At 51.7% G+C, this 26962-nt stretch overlaps 1 protein-coding gene across 1 annotated transcript in view; it reads left to right on the top strand.

The window, feature by feature from the left end:
- Window positions 1-26962, top strand: part of LOC111159829 (IQ motif and Sec7 domain 3) — a 102959-nt gene that overhangs the window by 36484 nt on the left and 39513 nt on the right. The window contains exon 3 of the mRNA XM_022522467.1: window positions 16636-16915. Coding sequence (XP_022378175.1) covers window positions 16636-16915 — 280 coding nt within the window. The remainder of the gene's footprint in view (window positions 1-16635; window positions 16916-26962) is intronic.

Below are 26962 nucleotides of genomic sequence, written 5' to 3'. Positions count from 1 at the left end.
CCACTGGTCAGACCTGTGGAGAGCGGCCGCCACCGCCGGAGGCAAGCCCTCAGCCCCGCGGAGAGACCGGCCAGGAGCAATCCTCCCGCCTCCAGAAGAGGCTGCCAAGCCCCAGCCCTGGGAGAAGGGGTGCTGCTGGGACAGCCTGCCCAGACACCCACAGAGCGGCCTTTGGGGGGCGGGGTCAGGAGAAACTCTTGGGACCTGGAGCCGTCCAGGGAGTGATGCTCCAAGAAGTGGGGAGACCCAAAGTGCAGCAAGCCTGGAAGCTGGGGGTCCCTAAGAAAGGAGGCCAAGGGCTGGGCCTAAGGGACTGGGGCGCAAGGGTGCAGTGGTGGCGCTGGAGAGGCCTCTGAGGCTGGGCCACCAGAGAAAGGTGCCGCGGCTCGCAAACTCAGAGGCAAACGGCCTCTGCTTGCTGGGCAGTGAGGCTCAGGTGAGAGGTAGGGATGGTGCAGCCCCGAGCAGCCGGCCAGGGGCAGCAAGTGCCTGCCAGGCTCTTTCATCCCTTCCCTACCTCCTCCTGCTGCTCGCTAATGACAAGGGCTTTATTCTAGGGAACTGAATAGGCTAGTAACTGCAGCCCTACTTTCCATCCCGTGGCTCTCCTCCCTCTCAGGCTCTCAGTGACACTCGGAACAATGACCCTGGGCTGGCCAGCCACCTCCCAGCATCCCGCAGGAAGGCAGGCCATTTGTCTCTCTGGGTGGCAACGGGGCCAAGTTGAGGAAGATTGGTCTCTAATAGGGTCATGAGAGGAGGCTCATTGGGGTGGGCGTGGGGGCTCAGGAAGGGGACCCCTAGGGTGGAAACGGAACAACCCCCAGATCTGAAGGGGGCCCCCGGCAGTCTCAACTGACTTACCCCTGGTGTTCAGTCCTTCCTCCTTGCGTACCCCTTACTCCAGGACGGAAGAGACACTAATATTTCTTGAAATTACGATTCACGGAACATACCAGGGATGCTGCACTAAGCCCTCTCAATATTTCATCCCAGTTCTGGGAGATAGCTATTACTCCCCTTTGTCGATAGGGAATCTGGGATGGAGAGAAGTCCCGTGTCTTGACAGAGGGACCACGCCAGTCAGTTCTGGAGGTGGAGGTGGAGCTCAGGTCTACCGCCAAAATGCAACGTCTCTCCACTGAGCTGCTGCTAGAATTTTTTTCTTTTCTTTTCTTTTTTTAAAAGAGCACAGAAGAAATCCTTCCAGGCATTTCTTTTGATCTTAAATAACCTCTATTTTCTCTGATTATAAGTTATACTTGCTAGTTGTTGGAAATGTGGAAAATACAGAAATGTAAAGAAGAAAATAATTGAATCCCGTTATATGGAATTAACCACTGTCAACATATTAGGGTACAACCTCCCAGGATTTTATGTTTCTAGGCATGGGATTTTATATTTTCCCTCATTAAAAAGAAAAGAAAAGAGAAAAAACTGTTGTAGGCTGCACTTCCCACTTAGTATACCGTGTTCCAGGAGCGCTCCAGCCCTGGAGCAGTCCGTCCCATGCTCCCACCCTGTCCTGGGGACCCCGGTCTGCACCTACCACCCAGGCCAGCTAGTGTGTGCCCTTGGCCGCGGGCTCTGCTGGAGGCCGTGCTCCTTGCCACCCTTGAGGAAGGGACTTCCCTTGGAGGATGCTGTCAGGGAGAACCCTTCGTTAGCATTGCTGGCGTCTCTGTCTGGCCTCTCCCTCTCGGCTCTCCCCAGCCGGCCTGGGGCACAATCAATGGACCAGCCAGTGTTTACTCAGAGATTATGGAGCAATTAAATTCCCGATCAATACAGTTCAGTCTTCAAACAGCCGGGCTAGGGAGCCTCAGCGTCACGTGCTGGCTCCATCAGTCACCTCCCAGGCTCTGAGGCTACTCGGGAACCTGCCCCACCCGCAGTGGAGGGGGTGGGGCTCATTCTGGGGCTGCAGAACTTCGTCCCTCTTCCCTGGAGAAGCACCGAGAAGACTCGGCCTCCCTCACAGGCCTGGGGGTGGGGGGAGATGGGGGTCTCTGGGGTCTCTGGGGTTTCTGCCTTAGCGCACTAGGAAGGGAGTGGGACAGCAGACAAGGCCAAGGAGGAAATGATCTGGTCTCCTTGGGCGTCCAGTGGTTAGTTCCCAAAGGCCTTGGCAAGGGTCAGGATCTTGTGACCTAATGCCATGCTGTGACACTTCCCATGGTGCCCTAGAACGGAGCAGCTGCCAACTGTGGGATTCAGGTGGGATTCCTGGTGACTGAGGACTTCAGTCTGGCCCGGGACGCAGCAAACCTGGTGGGAAGTGCCTAGCAGTGAGGGGGGGGTGGTGTTGGGAGGGGCTGCTCCTTCTTATTTGGGCTGTTTGAGCAGGTTACCCTAGTTCTCCAGTCTCCCAAGGATTTCTGTGGCGTTCCAGCAGAATCCACCTTGGGCGGGCTTTATACCTGAGGATAAGCACAAGGAAGAAGGCCGAAAAATTCAGTCCTGGAGCTAGAGAAATCTGTCCCCTGACGAACCACACGGCCAGTCTCTTCACCGGTCTGTGCTTTTTGTCCCGCCATCATCTTCCCCGCCAGAGGCACAAAAGACAAAATAGATGTCAAGATGCTTTGATAGCTTGGTAGGGGATGTCCTCCCCCACCCGCTCCCCCTAATTCCAGAGAGTATTAGGGAGGCTTTTTTTCCTCAGCTGCGATGTGAAACTCATGTTTGGAGTCAAGAATTTGTCCAGGCTGATTTCCTTATGTACTGTTCCTCCCGGTCACTCTCTAAGACCAGTCTCTCCAGGAGACCTAGTTGTCAGCAAAGGTGCTTGGGAAAATTCCCTGTCCACAGGCCTGCGCTGGGGGCTGTGGAGTGTGAGCGAGGCCAGGCTTGGGTCCACTTCCAAAGAGCTGTGAATTAAGACAGACAACTTGCTGTCATCAGTGTGATTAGAGATGTTTAGAGAAATCCTCCTCGCTCTGTTTTGTGTCCCTTACCCGTGAGAGAGGGAAAGAAAGAGAATAGTGGCTGTGAGGGATAGAGCACTCGCTATGTGCTAGGCAGATAGGATCTTACTTAATTCCTGCTGAAAGTTCTAGAACTGTGATTAGTCCCAGGTTTACAGACAAAGTGAGGATTGGAGATGATGAGTGACTTGTCCAAGGGCCACATACCCGGTGAAGGGCGAAACCAAGATTTGAACCAAGCATCTATGAGGGCTTCTGCTACCAGAGTCGGAGGACACAAGAAGGGAGGTGTTTTCAGCATGGGAAGTAAAAGCGTGATGGCGGAGTGACCATCTGACTCCCATTTCCCCAGGAGGCTGCTTCGAGGGGGCTCCTCGCAGAGACCCTGGTTTGTAGTTCAGGGACCGAGAAAGCTGGCCTTTCCTTGCTACCCTCCAAACAAGGCTGTTTGCACCCTCCAGGCAACAGGAGGTAGACACACCAGAGCAACCGAGCTGAGGAGAGAAGTGGCGGAGAGAGGATTTTTATGGGGGGAGAAAAGATTTAGGCTTTATTATTTTAAAGAAATAAACATAACTAAAGATAATACTCCCAGAACAACAAAATGAAAGCTACCACAAGGCATGTCTGACTATCTCTGCTCAGTTGGTGTTCATTAAGGCAGAGTTTTATCCAATTGGGGGGAAAAATTCTTTTTTTCGATTACCGGAAACTTCTCGTTTGAGTCTTCTGGGTATTCCTTTTCCACTCCCAGAAAGAATAACCTCTCTTTGCAGTCCCAGAGATTTTTCTAACCTCACCATCTCTTACACTTTTTCGTTTGGTTTTGTTTTCACCTCTGAAAAGTCATCGTTCCTTATTCATTTATCTTTCAACCAATAACATGACCATAAAAATAATTTATAATTTCAATAAGCGTTTCTGATATATGACAGAAAGGGTTTTAAGTCTGTCTCATCACACCGGAAGAGAGGAAATTATCTTCCTCTGCAGCAAGAGTGATTTAATCAGATCAGACATTCTTCATGACTTTAATGCCTTTGACAGAGGCCTTGGAATGGCTTGAGAAAAGAGATTTTTGGAGATTTCTTTTGTGATGATGGAAAAAAAAAACCCAAAAAACGAAAAAACAGGAAAGACAGCTGTCTGTGAAGGAGGACCGGCATATGCTGCTGTCTCCATCAGGGAGACGCTCCAACAGCAGCAGAAAGAAAGGAGCTGTTGCTTTTTTTTTTTTTTTTTAAGATTTTATTTATTTATTTGACAGACAGAGATCACAAGTAGGCAGAGAAGCAGACAGATAGAGAGAGGTGGAAGCAGGCTCCCTGCAGAGCACAGAGCCCGATGTGGGGCTCGATCCCAGGACACTAGGACCATGACCTGAGCCGAAGGCAGAGGCTTTAACCCACTGAGCCACCCAGGTGCCCCGGGGCTGTTGCTTCTGAACCCCAGGCTGTGGGGGCTCTACCCGTTATCACAGAGATAGGAGACGGGGGACCAGAGTCCCAAGGTCTGTCAACTGCTTAAGTGCAGAACAGGGTCTAGAACTCGGGCTTCCTGAAAAGCTGGTGCTTTCCACCCCCAGACGTCTCTGTGCCTCAGTTTCCTTAGCTACCACACGAAGGGGTGAACCATCTAATCCCCAAGGCCCCTGCAGCCATGATTTTATAAGAAGACACTCTGTCCTGGCCGGGGACAGCATAGGCTTACACACGGAGCCCCTGGGAGCATTTACAAAGTGTAAGGTGGAGGGGTGGGGAGACAGCAGACCCCAAGGAGCAGATGGGAACAGCCACATCCAAACTAGTGCGAGCATAAGCAAGAAATGAGAAGTGTCGGTAGGAAGGTAGAAACTGACAGAGATCAAGACAAGCCCGTATACAGAGAGGGGCTGCAACGAGCAGTGACATAAAGCCCTGTGTCCTGCTTGTCACCGTTGGGATGTGCTGCCTCGGCCACATGCCAGGTGCCACCACCCACGCAAACTGGCAGCATCTCGATGTGGTTCCGGGTTCTAATCTCGATGTGGTTCTGGGTTCTAATCGAGGCTGTGAGTTGGCAGGTTTGGAGGAGCAATTAGTCTACCCTGAGGTCCCCGGATTTCAGGAGAACAGACTCACCAGATACAAATTTATAAGAGACTGATAGAGTAGTGTGAACTTATGAATTCATAATGAGAAATAGTATCGGTGAACAGGTACTACACATAATTACCGATGAATAAGGAACTTAAAGATACGAGAGTCCCTTTTCTTTTCCAAGGGCAGAGGGATGAGCACTTTCATGGATTCGCTTCTACATTGGAAAGGAAGAGAGAAGTGGGGAGGTAGTACCCTGGGCTCAAAGATGAATTCAGGAAAATTTTAAAGAAGTTCTAGAATGTGGAGCAGGTGAGAGCACAGACACAAATCCAGGTTCACATCCTGACCTGGCTACTTACAAACTCTGTGACCTCGGTTAACCTGCTTCCAACTTTCTAATCCTCCATTATTATTACTTACCTGTGAAATGGGGTAACAAGAGCACTTGCGTCTTTCGAGGTTGAGGGAATTAAATGAGATGCTACATGGAAATGTTCTTGGCACATAGGAAGCCCTCAATAAATGCTAACTATTTTAATTATTTTTTTAAAAGATTTTATTTATTTATTTGAGAGAGAGTGTGTGAGAGAGAGAATGAGAGGGGAGAAGCTCAGAGGGAGAAGCAGACTCCCCATTGAGCCAGGAGCCCGATGTGGGACTTGATCCCAGGACTCCGGGATCTTGACCTGAGCCGAAGGCAGTTGCTTAACCAACTGAGCCACCCAGGCAGCCCAAATGCTAACTATTCTAAAGCTGGATTTTTCAAGAGTAGAGAGGGAGAAATCTATCAAGATTCAGGAGTCCCAGAGAAGAGACTTAGAAACTCAGCTATGATCAGGAAAAATTTAGAGGGAATGGGCTAACTACTTTGGGGGATGAGGGCCTAATGGTAGAGCCCCTGAGATGGCAAGTAGGAGGGGACACACTACCCAGGACATTGAGGCATGCTCCTCAGAGAGAGGATCTAGTCCCTTCTCTGGATGGCAGGTGACGGGCATGGGAAGGAGGTGGTTTTTCAGGTCTTTCTATTCAAGCCTAGCTTGGGACATATGGAGTGTTGGCTAGAAAGAGCCCAATATCTGTGAGAGAGAGAGAGAGAGGACTCTGGAATTAAGAGACCAATTTGGGCGAAAGATCAAAGAAGCTAGAGGCCCCCATGAATGCCAATCTAATAGGGCCAACGGGACCGGGGAGGAGACTTTCTAGACATCAGGGCAGGAGAGAAATGATTTAACCCACCACCAGGCTGTCACAGTGCAGGCTAAGATGAGATTAAAAGCAGAGGCATTTTATCAGAAAATTCTTTGCCAGCTGACAGTTTGACTGCTCTCCTAAGAGGAGGAAACAATTGAACCCTTTCCGGGAAAGGTTTCTAGCCTGGCACTGACCCCTGCTCTGCCCGGAGGGGTGAGTGGTCCCCCATGCTGGGATCTCCAAGGCTTCCTCCCAAAGCCAGTGTGCCCTGCATAGTCCTTTCATCTTAAACACTTTTGGAGATGACGTGCAAAACCCACAGGCATGTGGGAAATCACATGGCCATTCTGCGACTGTACACTTGAAGCAAGAAAGGTTGAAGTTAGACATGAAGAAATTTAAGTAGGAAGGCAAAAGATAAGGAAGGTGACTCTAGGGAAATAGGGAAATAATCATGTTCCTTAGCAGCTTGATGGATGCCTGGAGCAGTGTCCTCCACTGCTGGCCATGTGGCCATTTCCATCTCTCGTGTCCTAAGACTACTGTGTTTGGCAAAGCACACGCCTGACTACCATATGCACCTGTTGGCCACCAGAGACCCTTCCCCTGGCACGTGACAGAATTGAGCCTGTGAGAAGCCAGGAGGTTTCTTTCCTGGAAATGGCTCAAGACCAAAGAAACATCCGCTCTGCTGGGGTGAGGCAGGGCTGATCTGGGTGGGACAGGAGGAGGATAGAATAAAGGGACTTTACAGCCATGAGGTTACAGAAGAGGCAGGCATGGTCTCTTGCCCAGCCTCTGGCATGCACTGTGCTCACACACGGTGTGTGTAGGTCACCATCACAGGGCTCTCTGCCGGACCCAAGAGGAACTGGATGAGAACTTTGCTCTCCAGGGAGTAATCACTCTTGAGCCAGAAACCGGGGAAGCAGGACACGCCCAGATTAGGGAAGGAAACCTGCACGGACGGAGCAGCAGTAGGTGCCCTAGGCTTTGTGCACATTGTTCTAGTAACTCTCGCCGCAGAGTCATGGGGTAGGTCCCCCACCTCACACCTGAGGAAATGGGCTTGGAGACATCAAGGTGCCGGCCAATATCATGCAGCAAATGAGTGGCTGCCTTTTAAACCACGGGCAGTCTGTCTGGTTTCTAATCTCTTACTTACCATGTTCGGCGGCCTCCCAGCCCCTATACCTCTGGTGAGCTGCTCTTGGCATCATCTCTAACTCTGAGCTTCAGAAATTATACCATACAGAAAAGAACAGTACCTCTCCATTTCAAGAACTCTGGCACAAGAACATAAAGGAAGGATAGTTCAAGTTCAAGGACGGTTCTTTATTCCGAAGTCACATCCTTCCTACTTTTTCATATTCTTTTGTAATATTATAAGGAAACTGAATGATGCTTTCCTTTCTATTTTCTTATTTGAACAAAAATAGCGTGTGGGAAGTCCTAAGAAAGGACAAAGCTGAGCACTGCATACACATTCCTACCTCAATTCTCTCTCTCACCGCCCAGGGAGGTGAAGCAACTTGCCCAAGGCCACACAGCAAGCCAAGGCAGAGTCAACATTCAAATCCAGTCCACACTTAGACCTGCTGCGCTGCAACCCCAGATGACACACGGGCCAACCCTGCCTGCGGCCTCCTGTGCTCCCTCCTCTCGGGGACCCCGAAGGCACGTGCACCCCAGGCCTGGCTCCCTGCCGGCTGGTGGGCTGTTGCCTTTCTTGAGGACGCCTCTCCCAGCATCATCTGTGTGGCTCCCGACAGTCATCATGGCCCATTTGGAGATGATGACACCTCCAGACCATAAGGGCCAGGGGGGACAGTGGGGTTCCTTAAAGAACAAGTCCGTTCTCTTTCCTGAAAGTCTTCCTTGCTGAGATAATGGGTATCGCCCAGCTCCCGGATCCCTGGGATTGTGGCCAGATCCCTGCCATTGTTTCTGTCCTGCCAGCATGGAGCTGTGGGCATCACCCCCTGGAGAGGCTTCCTGACCTGCTTGGAGTCTGCAGGATCTTGAATGTTCCTGAGCCTCCCCCTTGAGCTCGCTCTGCAGACACGGTTCCCTGCCAAGCAGCCACCACTGCTTACGTAAAGACAGGGAAGGAATCTGCCCCTGAGGAAAAGCTAGCGAGCGATAAACACAAATTCAGGACAAAGATTCCTTTGAGGAGAGAAGCAGAAATACACAGGGTACGAAGGCTTCTCCTGTGCCATTTCTCGAGCTGGGTACAAGGGAATAATTTTCTTTAGACTTTACATGTAGGTTACTCCTATCTGCATCTATAAAGTGGCTCATAAAAAAAAGAAACAATTAAATAAGACCCCGAGTTTTACGAGGCTGCAAATCTCCAGTGTTGTCTGCACCAGCTTTGCAATGACTTCAGGCCGCATGTTTAGAGACGGTTCTAGAGGCAGTGAGAGCTTCACGGCAGGGCCGGGTGCCATGGGGCTGCCAGACGTGAGAACCCTGTTCTCTTACTAACACAAGCACATGAGGAAAGGTGAGGAGATCCCAAGTGCGTTTGGGGCCACTGCGAGTTCTCTGTGCTTGGGCTAAGAGAAACGTGCGTTTGTGAAGTTGTGTGCTGGGACAGGAAGCGGGGAGGATGTCCTTAGAGCTGGATGTTGCTACCAGATCTACGTCTATCTGTGAGAAAATAGAATGCTCAAGACTATTAGGATTCCAGTGGCAATAAGATGGCATTAGTCAGTGTGGCCGGCTTGAGAGCTTGTGAGGGAGGTGTACTGCGGAAACTTCTAGATGAACCTTCCCTGGAGTCCTGCGGACTCTGACGTGCCCAGGTGCTAACGTTCGGTTGTGGGGTGGGCTGAGCAGGGGAGGTTTCCACAGTAGACGTCTAGGGACCGGTCTGCCGGAGCTGCACCTGGGACCAGCCTGGAGAGAGGGGAGAGCAAACAGGGGCCTGGATATGGGGCAGGTGCGAAATTGGAAGGACTGTGGTTTCTTGGACGGGAAACCCCCACCGGCAAACCGAACCAGCCAACACCTTTTGGGAACAGCTGTAAGATCAAAGCTTGGTGTCTCCGAGGAGCCAACGGGAGAGAGAATAACTTACTCTCTCAGGGCCCTTGGGAGAGGGGAGGGAGAAGCATCTGTCACAGCCAATGAAGTCAGGGGCAGCTTCTGCAAGGGAATGGGCCCAGAAAGACACAGCTGCCTCGCTCTGGGGCTTTCTATTCTGAGACCTGGCCTCCAGCTTGGATAATGGAGGTCAAGGAGCCATGGGCTGGGGCAGGTGCGGGCATGGAGTTGATGACATCACAGAAGCAAGGGGAGGCTTCTGCTGTGTCCGTGGGTGTTGAGGGTGGGGGAGCCAGAGCCCAGTCACTGAGCAGGGATGGTGCAGTGAGGGTCTGGGGCCCACAGAGGGGGAAGGGGGCGTGAGCAGAGGTGAGACTGGACCTTGACTCCCAGCCTCGTGCTCTTGCCAGCACCCCGAGCAGCATGCTCTAGATTGCCCTTAGAATCAGCACAGAGTGACTTCGTTGGCAGCACCGGCCCTCTGCTCACCCCGGACTTCCCCAGGGGCAGCTGGGATGCGGAGGACCCTCGGCTTCCCTTGCTCGGCGCCTTTATTCTGACCCTTCCTCACCACCTTATTGATTCAAACACGGGAGGAAAAAGGAGTGTTTTAGTAGAGGCTGAGAAATCTTCAGACGTGAGGAGTGTTGTTAGCTTTTGTCGGCCAAATGCCTAGTTTCTTTGTTCCAGAAGTGCTTGAAGAAAGCCTGGCAGAGTTTGGGCTAATGTAGTGCAATCAGTCAGGCCTTCTGGGGTTTCTTTCTGCCTGAGGAGTCCTTCAGCCTTCCACACCGTCTGAGCACGATGTCTAGAAATTACTGTTCCAGCCATTGCACAGAGGGGAAAACAGCCTCCCCCAGCAGCCCCTCAACCCTCAACACCAACAAACCCCTTGGGAGCTAGGCCTCCAGGGCCCTCCCTGTTCCTTACCGCACCTTCTTGCCAAGGGCCCTCACCCAAGCCAGCCTCTAGTAGGGCAGCGTGGGCCGAGGTGCCCTCTCTCAGCCCTCATGCAGCACTCCAGTTCCTCCTGTCTCTCCAGCTCCCAGCGGTGGGCAACATGGCCTCGCCCCTGGTCACCAGGGAGGACACTCGCTGACCTGAGTCAGCTCCTTGGCAGGGGCTATGTGAGCACAAACACCAGGGTCCCTTGCCCTCCTTCACACTCTGTCCTCATGGAAAGGCCATAGCTCCCGTCACGGCCAGCATACCCATCTACGAGCTCACTTTCTCCTTCTCACTCTCTGGAGCCAACTGTGGTGCCGAAGAGTTAGGCATCTCACCCGAGTCAGCCAAATAGTGAACGGGAGGACCAGGGGCCTCACTCCATGCCCACTGTCCTGCCTGTGAGGGAAGATGTCATCCATGTGAGGATAGTAATAAGCAGGGTCTGAAAGCTCAGGGGTGGGTGGTATAGCCTGGTGGCGGGGGCTGCCTATAGCCCTTGACCTAGTCCTCTGCATAGGGAAGATAAGCCATGAACTTCTCTCCAGAATGGTGTTTTCAGCCTGAGCCTACGGGGTCTATAAAGCCTCTGAGTGTGGAGGTAAAATTTGGCATGCATGAATTCTCTGGAAAGACAGTTTTTTTCAAAGGTGCTGGGAACCAGCAAAGGTTCTACAGGGTGGTTGGCAGGCTGGACCCAGATAATTCTGGCTGTTGAGAGCAAAAGGAAGAATAAAGAGAAGCCGGATATCTGTCCTTGATTGGGTTCTCTGGGAAGCAGAGTCAGAGTTGAGAGCCCTAAATGTTTCCTAGAGGATGCGCTTGGGATCACCACCTAGGGAAGGGAAGGCAGGAGCCCAGCATGGTGTGAAGGGAGAAGTCCAAGTGATGGAGGGCCAACAGGTGCCTCAGCCAATCCCAGGGGGGCTCTGGAGTGAGAATGACCTATCAAACTTGCCGCATATTGGGTAAACATGGCCAAACCTTCATATTCTCCGCTTCAGTCAGTCGCTGGATTTGGATAGCCCCAGGAATGACGTGACTTTGGGCCAAGGAGCTCCCTGCAGCTGAGACCATCTCTGATGGGACTGCTGGGGCTGAGGGCAGAGGGCAGCCCCCAGCAGCACTGCCAGAGCTGGGCAACAAGTCATTTCCTGAAGGAGGGTCAGTACCTCTGCCCTTGGGCAAGTAGGAGAGATTAAACGATGCCCATCCATCCACCCATCCAGCTCTCTATCTTTTCATTTAACATTTATTAAACACGTCTCAGGAGCCAGCCCACTGTGATAAAAGGTGCAGGTGGCGTCGTCTAGTGGAGAGAGACACATCCACGAATAATTAGAACACAAAGTGGTCATTGATGAAATAGAGGCAAGTGCCAAGAGTTATTAGAGCACATTGGAGGGTGGAACCGACTCTTTCCAGGGGCAACGAGTGAGTCCTGAAAGAGCTGATGAGGCAGAGAAAGGAGGGGCGGGAGCGCAGGAGTTTAAATAGGACAAGGCATTGCAAGGCAGAAGGACGTCACGGGAGAGGCACGGTGGTCCGAGAGCGAATGGGAGATTTGGGGAGAGTGTCAGTGTGCCCGGTGTGGGTGGGTCACTTGGTGGAAATGTGGCTGGAAGGGGAGGTTGGGGTGAGATCACCAGTGCTCCCGAGTCCACGCCAGTGGACTCTATCTCAGGAGTACTGGGAAGTCACTGATGCTTTTGGAGCCAAGGACTGATATGAAAGTATCTACATTTTAGGAAGTCAATTCTGAAAGCAGGGATGATAGACAGGAGGGAGTGGTCACTGGAACCCCAAGGGAGTCATATATACACCATGCTCCCCAAGCCCGTATCATCTCTCTGAGCACAAGTCAGCTTCCGACATAAGTGACCCTCTCTGATGTGAATCTCATTTCCTACACACAGGTCGCTCTGGTGCTGGGCACATGTAGTATTCCTCTGAGCAACTACTTATTCCCCCTACTTTCCAAAGACTTTCGTTTGTCATGCTCACATCCTGTGTTCTCATGGGTGGAATAAGCCCTGGGGACGGCCTTGTCCCTGTGTGTGTATTGGCCTAATGTCATGTGGCCTCAACCAAAGCCTTCACTGGACCCCTTGTTCTGGTGCCACCCACATTCTTTTACCTTCTTGAATGGGCATCCCAACCCAGGACAGGTTTTTGAGACTAGTGTCTCCTTTATGTCATCAGTGACCCTAAGTTTCTCTAGGCTAGTGGGCTGCCATTCAAGGAATCTGCTTCCACAGCTGAATAGGGAGCCCAAGAGAGCTAAGATCACCGGGATCCCTCTTCCTTCTCCCCTGCCCTTCTCTTTACAGGAAGCTATGCAGGTCACAGAGAATCCCATTCACGTAATTCCTGTCGAAGTGCCAGGCTGCCTGAAATCTGACCCACTAGGGACAATAGTTTCTTGATGTAAGGTCAGTCCAGCCAACTCTGGACACTTAAGGATCACAGCCTGTATCTTGAGCGGAGTGATGTTCTGGGCACTGGAACAATGGGCTTCTAGTTCCATATGGGACTAGGATTGAAGTAGATGGTCTCTACGTGAAATCGACGGTCCTTCCAAGCGATGGCAGCCAGGATGAATATTCCAACCTCTTTCTTTAGACCATGTTTACAGATGGGGTACAAACGGGGAGACTGAGGCTGGGAACATTCTTCTGATGCTCAGCCATCATGTAGAGGTTTTAAGTACTCAGGCTTCTACTGCTCCCTGACAAAGTAGCTAAAAGACAAATTTACACAAGGAGCATTGGACAAATGTCTGCCTAAGGCGTGCCCCGTGTTGTGGCCGGTACCGCCAGGGGGTCTGCCTGTAGCTGGTAAATATGTATGGATTCCTCAGAGGTCACAGATCCCATGATTTGGTGACCGCCCCCCCCCCACAAGACCGAGGCTCTTGCTCCGGTGAGTGGAGACCATGTGTAGGAGGAAGCCTCAGGAAGCCAGTTTGCCTTCACCTCTCTCCCTAAAGTTTGTGAAAGCTGGCCTGGAGGTCTGGGAAAGGCCATGAGATCTGATGGAAAAACCCTACTGTTTTGGTTTTGTGAAGATTGAGGTAGGCTAAATGTTGAGAACCCCTTCCGCAGGAATTCTCCATGCTGTTCTTCTGGGGACTCCTTTGGGACTCCATGCTGTAGGTCTCCAGCTCAGAACCCAGTCACCGCAGCTGTCACCGCTTATCAAGGACTACTCTGTGCCAGACACCACACTAAGTTCTTTGTAAGTTATATTTATTCCTCACAGAAGCCTTGCAAGGAATTATTTAGATGCCCATTTTGGGGAAATAGAGCCACCAAGAGGTTAGGTAACTTGCCCAAGGTCACATAATAAGTAGCAGAACCAGGATTCTAACCCACGTCTTCCTGACACCAAAGCCCATGTTCTTTACCCTCCACTATATGACCTTAAACTTTGCCATATTGATGACAGCAGCTCTGGGTCTCCAATAGCCACCTTGTACCACACAAGTCTGTGAAGAAGTCTAAGGAGGGAAGGCAAGGACAAGATCCCCTTTCTAATACCTTTCATCATATACTCGGGAGGGCCACAGTCTCTCAGTTCCTTTGCATGGAAGTGGGCAAAGGCAGAGTTGGTTCTACCAGCCAGAGAGCCTGGAACCTTGGGGCTGGTGGGCCTTGGTAGACTGGCCTTGGCACTGGAATCCAAGCTCCGAGAATTCTAAGCTTAGGGATAAGTAAGCTCCCATCAAATGACAAGTAAGGAAACTGACCCAGAAGGAAGAACAAATTACCCAAGGCCACAGAACTAGTTAGAAGCATTGTATATGCGTCAGTGTGTGTGTAAGTGTGTGTGAGTGTGTGTGTGTGCGCGCACATGTGTGTATACAAATGCATGCATGTGTATGTGCTGGAGATGACAGTAAGGGGTCTCCTTAATTCCCAGGTCCTATGAATGAGTTCAGGAGAAGGCCGTGGAGTCCGTCTATACCCAGAGGGGTAGACCATAAAAAAGGCTATTTTTAAACATTTCTTTTGGTTTAACACAAGTAGTTTATTTGGGACAGGTGACTCCAAGAAGCGCCAATGTAGGAGTGGGGAATGATGAGAAGGAAGCCAATACATGTTCATCACTGCTTTGACTGCTGGGCATCTCTGGGAGATGGTGTGGAATGTGCCTTGGGTTATTCCTCAAGGGAGGAGGAACCCGGGGGGTTTATCCTCCTGCCTCCATTACCATCTGCTGAGTACTGCTACTTGGGGGCCTCAGCTCCCCAGAACCTCTTCTCAAGGTTTATTCACTCCAGCAATAAAAGAAAGTGAAGGGCTCCTTTTAAAGGCGTTTGTAGCCCCTAGTAGCTATCAGTTCTCTAAAGAGTCTGGAAAACCTTTTCGGGTGAAAAGGCTTGGGCATGAGGACCAAGGACAGTCTGTAGGAGAGACGGATGAGACTGAACGGTGCCCCCTGGAGGCCGGTTGTGATAGGAAAAGGAAGGGCTATTTCTGTGTGCCCTGTGGAAAGAATAGGGAAGTCCTGCGACAGGAGTTGAAGTCAGTTCTTAGAAAGAATTTCTTGGTGATACCGGTGAAAAAGACTTATCAGACTTCTGGAGCCCATTCAGCTATGCACCTTGATTAATGGCCATACAAGAAATGATGGAGCAAAGAAAATTGCACAAGGACGGTTTCCTTAGCGGATTTGAGGCTCCTTGTGGCTAGGGCCAGCCAAAGAGTTCTCCTTTATGGAGGCGATGAGGCCGAGGAGTGCTGGGAGGAGAGATGGAGATGGAGCGACAGGATTTTTCACCCACCTGTGGTTATTCTAGTACCAGAGACTCCAAAGTTGGGTGGAAGCAACAGGAAGAGGTCTCTTCTCTGGCACCTTACGTGGAGGCAAAGCCTTAGAAGAAGAAAGCCCTAAGGTCGCCTGGCTCTCAGACCAGGGTCACCCCACTTCTTGAGCCCCTGCTTCTCATCTGTAAAAAAGGGAGATTGGAGGGCTGGACTAGAGGGCCTCAGGGTCCCTTCCAGTCCTGATCTTCTATCTCTGTCCGCTGTAGGGGCCATCTCTATGGCCCTTGCCCTCCCTGCAGGTCAGTCATCATCAGGCGTGAACTGAGCATCCACCACTTGCCCAGCACTGAGTGGGGAGCAGGGATAAACCGGACTACAGGCCCTGGCCTCTAGGGCAGGATGGACAGGGGAAATAAGAATTAATACTTACTGAGCAATGACTCTGTGCCAGGCAGTGTGCTAAACAGCTTACACATACTGACTCCTTTCCCCCTCACCATAACCTCATAGAGTAGGCAAGCGTAGCTCCACTAGACAGAGGAGAAAACCAGAGAGGGGCCCAGAGGAAAAGCAACTGAACTGAGGCCGGATGGTGGTAGAGCTTGAATTTGAACCCATGCTGTAGCCATAATGCTCTCCTCCTGTGGACCAGGAAGGGACTCGCTAAGCATAGCTCCTAGTGTGCTTACAGAGGAAGCGGTTACAGCTAGAGTCACCTGGAAAGGCTTCATGGACAGGGGGCTTCGCACTTGGTCTTGAGGGAGGGGCAGGACCTGCAGACTGGTCAGGGAGGGGGATGACCTGAGGGTGCTAGTTCTCCAGGATGGGCTGGGTATGGGGGCTCTAGCCTGCTTCGAGCAGGGAGGTGGACAGCAGCTACGGCCCAGCCTGCTGGTATTTCCATGGGAAGGAAGGAGGGGCCAGGAGCCAAATACAGTTGCTGCCCCAGACCCTGCAGGGCAAGCACCCTCCTCTTCATAGCCCCAGCTCCAAAGAGCTGACGTCTGTCCACCCAGCCCAGAGGGGCTTCATGCCCAGATCATGCCTGTAAGGATCATTCCTTCCCCAACAGCTGCTGGGACAGTGTAAAGATGGAGCAGTTTCAGTGTAAACCAGCTTCTTTCCAGCTGCTTAAGCCACTGGTCTGGGAGCTAGATGACTGATAATGATAATCCTTAACACTGATATATACGAGGGACCATGAGTCAGGCACTGTTCTAAGAACTTTAACTAACTCAAACCTTCCAACATCCCTATGAGGTAGGTACTATTATTGTGCCCATTTTATAGATGGGGAAACAGGTACAATGAGGTCGAGTAGCCTATTGAGGTTCACACAGCTGTTAAGTCAGAGTCCAGATCCCAGCCCAGGGGGTCTGCTCTTCCCCACTGTGCCATACTGTTTCTAAGCACCGCTGCTTCTTCCCTCTTCCTGGGCTACCCTTCTCAAATGTAGGTTCTCTTTCCTTGCCTGCAGCTCTCCCCTGCCAAGGCAGCCCCTCCCTAGAGGCGATGGCAGGAGGCACCCCCACGAGTCCCCACCGCCAGAAAGGCCCATCAGTGCCCCAAAGGCCAGGCCGGAGCGCCCAGTCTCTCTCCTCACCCCCGCACCCACATGCACCCTGTCCCGCTCTCCCCCAACCGAGCACCGTTGCCTTTTGTTCACAGTGATGGCTCCTGCACCCAGGCCGGTGGGGGCATGGAGGACTCCGTGGTGGCAGCGGCGGCGGTGGCAGCCGGCAGACCCAGTGCCCATGCCCCGAAGGCTCAAGCCCAGGAGCTGCAGCAGGAGGAGGAGCGGCCGGGGGCGGGGGGTGCCTCCCCGAGGGCTGGCTCCCACCGCGTGGCCTCCCCCGGCCGGCAGCAGCCTGCCCTGGCGACGGCGCTCTGCTCCCACGCCCCTAACGCCTCCGATTACGAGCTCTCCCTTGACCTAAAGAATAAACAGGTACCCAGGGCCTCCGAGGGGGGCGGGAAGGGTGGTGAGGGGGCCCTGCCTTCGGGGGCTATCCAGGGTACCAGAGATCTCCCCACTTGGGCCCACCTCTGCTGTAGGCACACTTCTTTTCCCATGACTTCTCCCAGATGGAGCTGTCTTCGGCCCTTCCCTGGAGCCCAGTTTGTCAGGAATCAGCCTCTCCATGGCAGGGGTCACACCTTTGCAATGCCAGTCCCCTCAGTACTGTGTTCAGGGCTCTGTTCCTCTCACCGTGAGCCAGAAGCTTAAATTGCCCCACCCCCAGACCTTGAGACAGGTGGCCCACTGTTCTCTGGGGAAGAAGAGAGAGCCTCGCTTACGTGTCCATGCAAAGGACAAGCCCCGTGTGTAGGCACACACAGGTTAAAATGAGGTGCCAAGAGAATGGTCTCCTCCAAGGAGATTGAGGATTCCCTAGATTAACCAAAGCTCCCCTACTGGAGAACAAATCCTCTGTGTGTGTGTGTGTGTGTGTGTGTGTGTGTGTGTGTACTTATGTGCATATGCTTAGAGAAAAACATCATGACTAGATATTGGTTTTTTTTTTAAGATTTTATTTATTTATTTGGCAGAGAGAGAGATCACAAGTAGGCAGAGAGGCAGGCAGAGAGAGAGGGGGAAGCAGGCTCCCTGCTGAGCAGAGAGCCCAATGTAGGGCTCGATCCCAGGACCCTGAGATCATGACCTGAGCCGAAGGCAGGGGCTTAACCCACCGAGCCACCCAGGTGCCCCATGACTAGATATTATTAAGAAAGAGCATTGAACTTGGAGCCAGAGACATAGGATCCAATCCTTGGTCTTGCTCTAGTTAACTCTGTGACTTGGGAATGCCAGTTATGCACTCTGGGCACTGGTTTCTTCATCAGCAAAATTGGGCATTAGACCTTGAATCATCTCCAAGGTCCCTTCTAGCTCTACAGTGTGTAGGTTCTAAAGAAACATCCTTTAACTCAATGGGCAAAGTCAGTCTTGGGAAGGAAAGCTAGTAGGAAGATCACTAAGACTGAGCCAGGCCATACCAACCTCACTTCTTTCCTTCTGCATCAAGGTCAGCTGTAGGTGGAACATCTGGCTGTCAGCAAAGTATTTTAAAAATCCCCCATGATCGATATGTGGGCAAGACAGGAAGCAGAGTAGATGACAATATAGTCAAGTTGGTTCTTTTCAAACAGAATTCTTAAAAAACAAAGTTGGTTTTTCGATCAAGGCCAATTCCTGGGAGAGGTGAGCGGTGTGCTGTCCTTGGTCCTGTTCTGTTTAACTGGTTTTGACCAGGCACTAATTTCTGATGACACAAAGCTGAAAGGGGACAGCAAATACCTCGGTGACAGAATCCAAGATTTTGTAAAAATCTTATCCAGACATAAAGATTTAAATGAAAAAGTCTAAATGAAATAGGGAAAAACATCTAAAGTTCTCTTAGCTTTGAAAAGCCCACAGCTTTCGTACAAGATGGGCAGGCTTGGTCCTGGGAGAGAGACCTTAGGGCTTCCATTGATTGTAAGCTCAAAAGGAGTCAATAACCAGGAAATCAGGTGCCAAAGTGAGTCCAGCAGCCTGCACAGAAGAGTAGATAAAGCCCCCTGGATAAGGAAGCTGCTGGCTAGAGCCCCACACTGGTTCCTGGTCAGGGCCCATCTGGAGCCCGTCCTTGATTCTTGGGGCTGTGTTTAAGAAGCAAGTAAGAATGCCGAGGATTCTAAGGTTCTCCTAAGAAGGAAAAGAGGATTGACTAGATTCATATGGAGAAATTGTAGACACGAAAACAAGTTTTAAATATGGAAGAGCTGGCATGTGAAAAAGGGATTAGATATATTTTCTATCATTCCAGGCAAAAATAGTGGTACTAATGTAAGAAAGCTACAGGAAAGGAAGCTTTTAGCTCAATTAACAATTAGAGCTGTTAAAAATATAGAAGGCCTTGCTTGTGAGGTAGTGAGTTTGTGTTACTGGGAATGCCCAGGCAGGGGTTGGCAGACAGTCCATCTGGAACACTACAGTATGATGTGGGTGGTCAGTTGGCCCAGAGAAGACGTCTTCTCGGTTCCACATGACTGTACTCCTTGAGGACAGAGACCATCTCTCATCCATCTTCATGCCATTCCCCCAGCACCTAGCAGAGTGTCTTGGACATAGTAAGAGCTCATTGAATGGATAATATTTGGATAACTATGGTGTGAAAAGCAACACGAGAGTGAGGTAACAAGAAGAAAATGGTCCCTACTGGCCCCCAAAGAGAGTGTAGTTCATTTTAAGGAGTATCGGGCCAATAAAACTAAGGGAAACCTGTGCTTCAACTTGGGCGGGAGAATTAGTTTAATTCTGAGCGACGATGGCATATGGAGAGTTGCTCTGATCAGTATCATGGACCTTTTTATAGTGGACATCATTCTGATAGACGGTTCTGCATGTTGGGCCAACAGGAGTGGGGTGGGAAAGGTGTGGGATGGTTGGCAGAGGGTGTGACAGGAGCCTTTGTGCTGAGCGAACCCAGCCTCGGGCAACAGCCCACTCCTCTGGATTGAGTATCTGTCTGGGTCAAGCATAGACTGGAGGGAGGTAGGAAGAGGGCAAAAAGTGAGGGGCTAGAGAAAAGTGATTAAAAATGTGGCACACATTCATAAGAGACTGAACTCAACTTTTGTCTCTTCTGCAAATGAACTGTGTGACCTCCGGTAAGCTGCTTAACTTCTCTGGGCCTCCATTGCCTCCTATCTCTTTGGGGCTTTGTACGTGCTGTTCCCTCTGCCTCTACAGCTAACATTCATGCTCCCCTCCTCACTTGGCACTTGGCCTCAATTACTCTTTATTTTACTTTGAGACAGAATTGTGGTTCTCCTTCCTCCTCCTGGCAGCTTTCCCTGCCCTCCCAAGCCTGTGTTGGATGTCCTGTCTCTGTGACCCTCCCACACCCAGCCTTTCCCAGTCATAGCCCTTCAGCCCTATATCCTCATTCCCTGTTGACTTGGCCACTCCTTGAAGGCAGGACGCATGACTTATTATTCATCATTATATCCCCAGTGCCTGACACAGTGCCTGGCATGAAGAAGATGCTCAGGGATGAAAGGGGGAAAATACGAAGTGAGCTAAAGAGGGAGAGGGGCATGAGACCTGGGGCCAGGACCTGACCCTGCTTTGGGTTTCTTTGAGATCTAGGATGTGGTATTCTGATTCTGTCAGTCCCACCAGTGGCACAAATACTGTAGCACTCGGACTGGAAGGATCTTGGACAGTCATTATCTCCCTAGCCCACCAACTGCTAGTCTTGCTCCATCGGCCAGTCCAGAATCCTAGGCAGTTTCTGTGGCTTCTCTGTCCTCCAACCCAGCCTCCACTGCTGCTACATCTTAACTATTTCCCCAATTCCCACCCTCCCCTGCCAACCCCACCACCCCCACCCCAGGGCAGGCCACCATCATCTCCCGCCTGAGCCCCTGGGGGGTGCCTCACGTTCCCCTACTTGGAGCTGTGCTTCCTCCAAACTGATCTCCACGCTGCCACTGAGCCCTCTTGGAGAGCACATCTGATCACGGTATCTGTCTGAAAGCCTTGCATGGCTCCTCTCCGTGTGCAGGACAAAGACTTCTCCAAGGTCTCCTACCACCAGACACAACCCCATCTCCTGCCCCGCTCCCAAGTGGGGTTTCAGCCATTCCCACTTGCCTTGCTCCAGACCTCTGTGCTGTCGTTTGCCTCCGGGCCTTGACAGATTTTATATCCTTTGCTGGGAGTATTCCCCACTTGTCCCTCCAGCACACGTCACTGGGGAGATCTCTGCTCATACTCCGCATCTCAGTATCCCTGAGCCTGGCTGTGTGCCTTCACGGAGTGCCCCACCGATGACTCTGTGCCACCTGAGAGCTGTCCCACCCATAAAGGCAGGGACTGTGCCATTCTCAGGGCTGTCACGGAGTCGAGCAGACTGTGCACAGAACACCTTTGTAGTCTCTGTGGGGAGTGAGCACTCCTCAGAGCTGTGCGTTAGATGATACGCAGCTCTTGCCCACCTTTGCTTCCGGCACCCCGCACAGTCCCTGGTGCCTAAGACATGCTTCACACTGGAGGAACACATGAGTGAAAGAACAAACAAATGAATGAATGAAAGAACGAACGAATGAATGAACAAAAGAAAGAATGAGTCCGCCCTCTGGCATCCCTGCCTTCCAGCCCCCAGGGCCTCCCCCCATACTCACACAGTGGGGAGGTCCTCCAGTCTGGCTTCTCCTGTCCTCCGTTCCCTCCGCCCTCAGCTCTGTTGCTTTATCTCACAGTGGTCCTTGGGGTTACAACCTCTGGGGACAAAGAACATGCAGGTCCTTTCAGGGGGTCCTTTAGGAAAGTGGTGTGGGGAAGATGCATAGGGCAGCCGAGTGAGTTCCACATTCATCTATGCTCTTGAGGGAGTTCGGATCCTGCTGTGTGCCTCTGCTGAGGAGGACCCTGTTGGAGCCGGCGTGGGATGTCCAAATGGCATGGGTCTCTTGCCATCCAAGCCAGGGGACCATGTGGCGGTGGTCCGTAGCAGCCAGGCCTTGACCCCACGTCAGGTCTTGGGTGGAAGTCATGTTTTCTTTTTTGGACAGCAGTCCTTTCTACAAGCGATCTCCCCTACCTGAGCCTCGGGGTCCAGCCTCATCCGGGAGGTGATCACCCTCTCAAGGGGAGAGGTGGTTGATTATGTTTCCAACTCTCTGTTCTCAGTTTCCTCATGGAAGAAACAAGAGGTTATTCTGGAATATCTAAGGCTTGTTCCTCCTCTGAAGATGAGAGTCCCACCATGGCCCTGGACAGCATCAGGGGCCAGCCTACAGATGACGGTGAAGGCAATGCCAGTCAAGGGTAGTCCTTCTGTCCACCTGCATCCAATTCAGGGAGCACTATCGCACAGCTGCTATGTGCAAGGCCTGGGCCACCGCGCTGCAAAAGACGCAGTTCCAGGGCTCAGGGAGCTCACTCCAGTGGTGGGCGCTGACATGTAGCGGGTACTAAGTAGCACTAACAGCCCTAATCTGGGCCAGACAAGGTGCTAAGCATTTCTTATGCATTATCTCCCCAGATCTGCTGGCTATCTCGGTGAGCTAGGGACGACTGCTACCCCCATTTGAGGAATGAGGGGACTGAGGTTTAGCCGTAACAAGTAACTCACCCAAGGACATGTCCCTAAGTGTGTGTCCGCGGTCCAGCCAAGACTGGGGCTCACAGTCCTTGATTTTATCCCAAGTCTTTCACAAGAGCAGCAAAGGGGTAGGTTCCAAGGAAGCGGTGGACGGCATGCTGTGGGAGCACTGGCGACAGCGAGGAGCCCAACCTGGGGTTCAAAGCAGGCTCCCCACAGCAGCAGCTCTCCCTGAGGCAGTCTCTGTGACCGAGGAGGAGCAGAGTTATTAGTAGCCCCCAACCCTAGCTGGATGGGGCCGGGAGAGGGTTTCCAAGAGCATCCTTACTCCTAGGCAGGCCTCAGTGCCCTGTTGTGTCGAGGACTTTCGGTGTTTTGGACAGCGGACAGGGAGGTGGGCACACAGGGAAGACACAGGGGTCACATCCCGCCAGGTGCCAGGCGCAGGCCAGCTTCCCCTGGGGGCCGCAATTAGCATCTCTGAGCTCCCCCCCACTCCCGCCCTGACTGTCTGCTCCTAAGCCTCCTGGAAGCCTTCCCTTGCCAAGTTCTGCAGGCTCATTCCACGTAATGCTTAAACATTCTCAGCTGGGAAATCTTGGATCAGAGGAAATCCTCTCTCACATGTGAAAGCCACCCCCCACCCCGGGCTGGCTCCCTCCTTCCCCAGCACTGCCACCCCCCAGCTAGCTGCTCTTCCTCCCCCAGCCTGACTTGGCGGCCCTCTCTCTGCAGCCCTCCTCGGGCCTGGCTGCGGCAGCAACCTGAAAAGAGGGAGCATGTTCTAATTAACACTGAGAGGCTCATTAGACAGACAGAGCCCCCCGAGCCCCCCTCCACTGCTTCTCCCGGCAGAAGCTGAGAGATTGCTCTCTTGGGAGGAGGCGAGGCTACAATTACCCATGATTCATGGGGTTTAGAGAGAAGTGAGCTGAGCTGCTCTTAGGCCAGTGGGCCCAGAGACCTTCCCTCCCTGGGTCCACAGCCCACTTCCCCCCACCCCCGTGTCCATCTCTCTTAGCTCTCTAATCTGGCCCTGATTAAGAAAAGAAAAGCGTTAGGGCACTTGGGAGGACCTGGTCGGGTAGACAGAGCTGATCTGGGACACTGTCAAGTTCCCAAGCCCTGGTTGGGGGCGAGATAGTGGAGGGAAAGGGGAGCATGCGGCATTTGACTCCAAGCCCAGATCCGGAAGAGAGCCTAGATTTTTATTTTCCCTGGGATATAGGAGAGAGTTCAGTTTAGTTCCTGTCTGTGAACATTTATTAAGCCCCAGCCATGGCTCTGGCTCGATGCTGGGCCCTAGGAATGTAGAGACATAAATACTATCCTGTCTGTAAGGTACAGTTTGTGGGGCTACAGAGGGTGGGCTACAAAGGACGGGAAAGAAACAGTGGGGGACAGCGTAGGCTGGGGTTGCAGCAGGCACAAGGCTGGAATAAATGGTAGATGGTTGTGTTAAATGCGCTGGAACAAATGGAGAAGATCCAACAATTGAATTCAAACACCAGAGTGAGCAGTTGCTCCTTGCCAGGCTCTGTGCTGGGTGCTGGGCATGGATCAGAGGGCTCGAATAACTTCTGCTCCATTCGAGTTGGGGTGGTGAGGTGGAGAGAAGGGTGGGTTAAATAAATATCCCAAAGATGAGTGGAGAGAACTGAGTGTCAGAGAGAAGTAAGAAACAACGTTCTCCATGGGCATCTGAAATGGGGAGCTCCCCGTCGGGTTGGGGGACTGAGAAGGCTTCACAGAGGAAGCACAGTGGAGGCAGGTCTCGAAGAAAGGGAAGAATATTGCAGACTGAGTGACAAGGCTGAGCAAATGCTCAGGGCAGGAAAGCCTAGCGTGGGCTGGGGGAAGCGCAGGAGTCCAGCCAGTGTATACACAGGCTTGGCGTAGGAGTAGAAGATGGGAGGGAGGCTGAGGCCAGATTGCTCAGGGTCGGAAGGCCAGCAGGAAACACTTATACTTATTTTGGGTGATGCTCTCAAGCAGTGCAAAGCCTGTGTTCACATCGGCTCTTCAAGACCCTTGATCAGGGTAATGTAGGGCGGATGGTAGGTGTGATCAAGAAGCAGGGAGGCAGGGACGCCTGGGTGGCTCAGTTGGTTAAGCAGCTGCCTTCGGCTCAGGTCATGATCCCAGCGTCCTGGATCGAGTCCCACATCAGGCTCCTTGCTGGTCAGGGAACCTGCTTCTCCCTCTGCCTCTGCCTGCCATTCTGTCTGCCTGTGCTTGCTCGCTCTCCCTCTCTCTCTCTGACAGATAAATAAATAAAATCTTAAAAAAAAAAAAAAAGAAGCAGGGAGGCAGTGGGGAGGCTCCAAGTGGGAGCCAAAGGGTCCAAGTGGGGAGCCAAAGACAGCCTCACATGGCAACAGTCGGGTCAGGTTGATCCAAAAGGTATTGGAGTGGGGGTGCGTGGAATAAAGGCTTTGAGGCTGACAAACGCAGAGGCCGGGGTGAAGGAGAACCCATGGTCAAATGCAAGTTTCCCAGCCTGGAGAATGTAACAGCCAAGGCTCTGTATGCAAAAAAAGAAGTCATCGAGAGCTGGTTTAGGGAGGTGGGGGAAGACAGTGGCTTTGTATAGGTGTACAGGGGGATCCGTGGGTTGTTGGAAATGCAAGTCTAGGATCAAGCCTAGGAATGGAAATTTGAGAGTCATTCCCATCATCATCATTGTCATCAAATAGTTACCACTTACTGTATACCTATTATGTGCCAAGCGCTATACGAAACCATTCAACTCTCATAACAAGGTACAGGGTAAGCAGGATTAGTTTCATTTAACAGATAAGAAAGTGGAGAATCAGAGATGTTAGGAAACTAGCTCAAGGTCAACCCGCAGGGAAGAAGCAGATCTGGGCCTGAGTGTCTCTCCTAAGGCTTGTTCATCAGTCCATTAAAGTAGAGTGAAGTTATGATAGGAAACAAGGGTCTCACATAAGAGGTGAGAAGACATTAGCCTGTAGATGTTGCCACAAAGGCTCTGCCTGAGACAGCTTCCCTCTTAATTAGTGCCTAATTATCAGTTACCAGAGGCTGCTCTGACGACGTCCAACATGGCAGTCACGGAATGTCCTGAAGGGCTCAAATATGTCTGCAGAGTGGAAGATGGCCCATGTGGGACTCGTAACTGACATTCATAGGGGTTTCGCGGTCAGAACATAGGATGAAAGGGCTATGGGAGCAGGCTGACCAAGGTAGACTGGGTCGTGAGAGCTGAGGACAGAGTCTCAAGGTGATAAAAATACCAAGAACTGTGGAAAAGGGGGAGGAGGAGAGTGGAGGATGGACCATCAGGTTTCATGATTAAAGGTCTCTGGTGACCTTCCTGAGAGTCAATTTAGAAGACTGGTAGGAGCAGGAGGTAGACCCTGGGGAGTCAGCGCATACAGGGTTGGGTTGGCTGTTCGGTACTTGTTCATGGAAGGAGACAGAGGGTATAGACTAGTCTTCCAAGAGGTCTGGTGGCAAACAGAAAAAAAGAGACTGGGCCAGTGCCCCAGAGCAGTGAAGTCAAGAGGAGTTATGTTTTAGCCTGGGGAGATCTGGGAGGGTCTGTAGGCAGGGGGAAAGGAGCCAGTGACACAGTAGAGTTCGGAAATGCAAGTGAAATACATCAGTTCCAGGAGAAGAAAGTTATGGGTTAGGTTAGGGGGGTTTTTGAGAGTTACAAAGATAACTTTGCAATTAATTCTTTAATGTATTCAATAAATATCCACTGAAGTCCTACTGTGTGCTGGGCACTCTCTAAGCACTGGGGATAAAGGAGTGAACATGGCAGAGTCTCTGCATTCGTGGGGCTTACAGTCTAGTGGAGAACTTGATGGGAATAGATTCAAGATATTCAAAATCTGGTTTTCTTCTCTGCTTGGGTGACACTAGGACACTGGCTGGTAGAAGTCTCCTAGGCTTAGCTCAGGCTTCTGTCTCCAGGTAGGATGATACCGTGCTAGGGGAATGGACATCTTTCCCATTCTGGAAGCATTTCAGGCAATGGGATTTCATACCTTCCTTCTGTTGCCAATAGCATCTCATAACCTAAAGAGAATGCTCTTGGGCCTAGGGTTTCCCTCAAAGCATGAGTAGGCCAGGTTGGAAAGAAGTAAGAATTTCTGCCTGGTGTCTGTTTCTCCTGGTCCCCTAGACAGAAATTGACAGAAAGAGACAATTAAGTGGTCACCTCCCCTCAGTTTGCACCTTGGAGGGCTCTCCTTCCTCGTTAAGGCCTATTGGCCATTCCAGACCTCAGGGAACCTGCCAGAGTTCTGCGGCGACACTGAGCTGAGCCACAGTTATCTCTCCCCTCTGACATGATTTCTGTGAAAGCAACAACGAAATGCCTCTGAGATATCGGGAGTTTCTCTTTCTCTGGAGATCCTGGGTACATGATGAAACCCTGTAGGCAACTGTCCGAACGTTCCGGGAGACAGAACTCAGACAGCCCGAGATTCCCGCCCCCCTGGTGCTCACATCATAATTCCCTTCCATGGGAAGTGCCTTGGGACTAGAGGGCATAATAGGGTATCCCTCCTGTGATTAGGTTACCACTCAGTTGACCTTAAGCGAATCAAAGGAAAATCATCCCGGGCGGCTTGACCGAATCAGGTGAACCCTTTAAAAGAAGGTGAAGCATCAGAGTCACTCTCCTGCTGGCTTCAAAGGGCCAAACTACCATGTGGCAGAGAACAGCAGGCAGCTGTGACTAAGGGCCTCAGCCTTGGAATCTCAAGCAGCTGAACTTAGGATACCTACTGGTCACTCAAATCTTAGTGAGATTCAGTGTCCCCCCTATCTTCAGAGTGGACAGCCAGACTGAGGAAGATAGAAAGCATAAGGCCACTAGGTCTGGGGATGGGGAAGGGCCCTGAATGGCAAGACGGAAGAACCGAAGA

Source organism: Enhydra lutris, unplaced genomic scaffold (assembly GCF_002288905.1).
Source record: "Enhydra lutris kenyoni isolate GAN:26980312 unplaced genomic scaffold, ASM228890v2 scaffoldscaffold69, whole genome shotgun sequence".
Taxonomy (NCBI): domain Eukaryota; kingdom Metazoa; phylum Chordata; class Mammalia; order Carnivora; family Mustelidae; genus Enhydra; species Enhydra lutris.
This window is presented reverse-complemented; position numbering and strand designations above follow the sequence as displayed.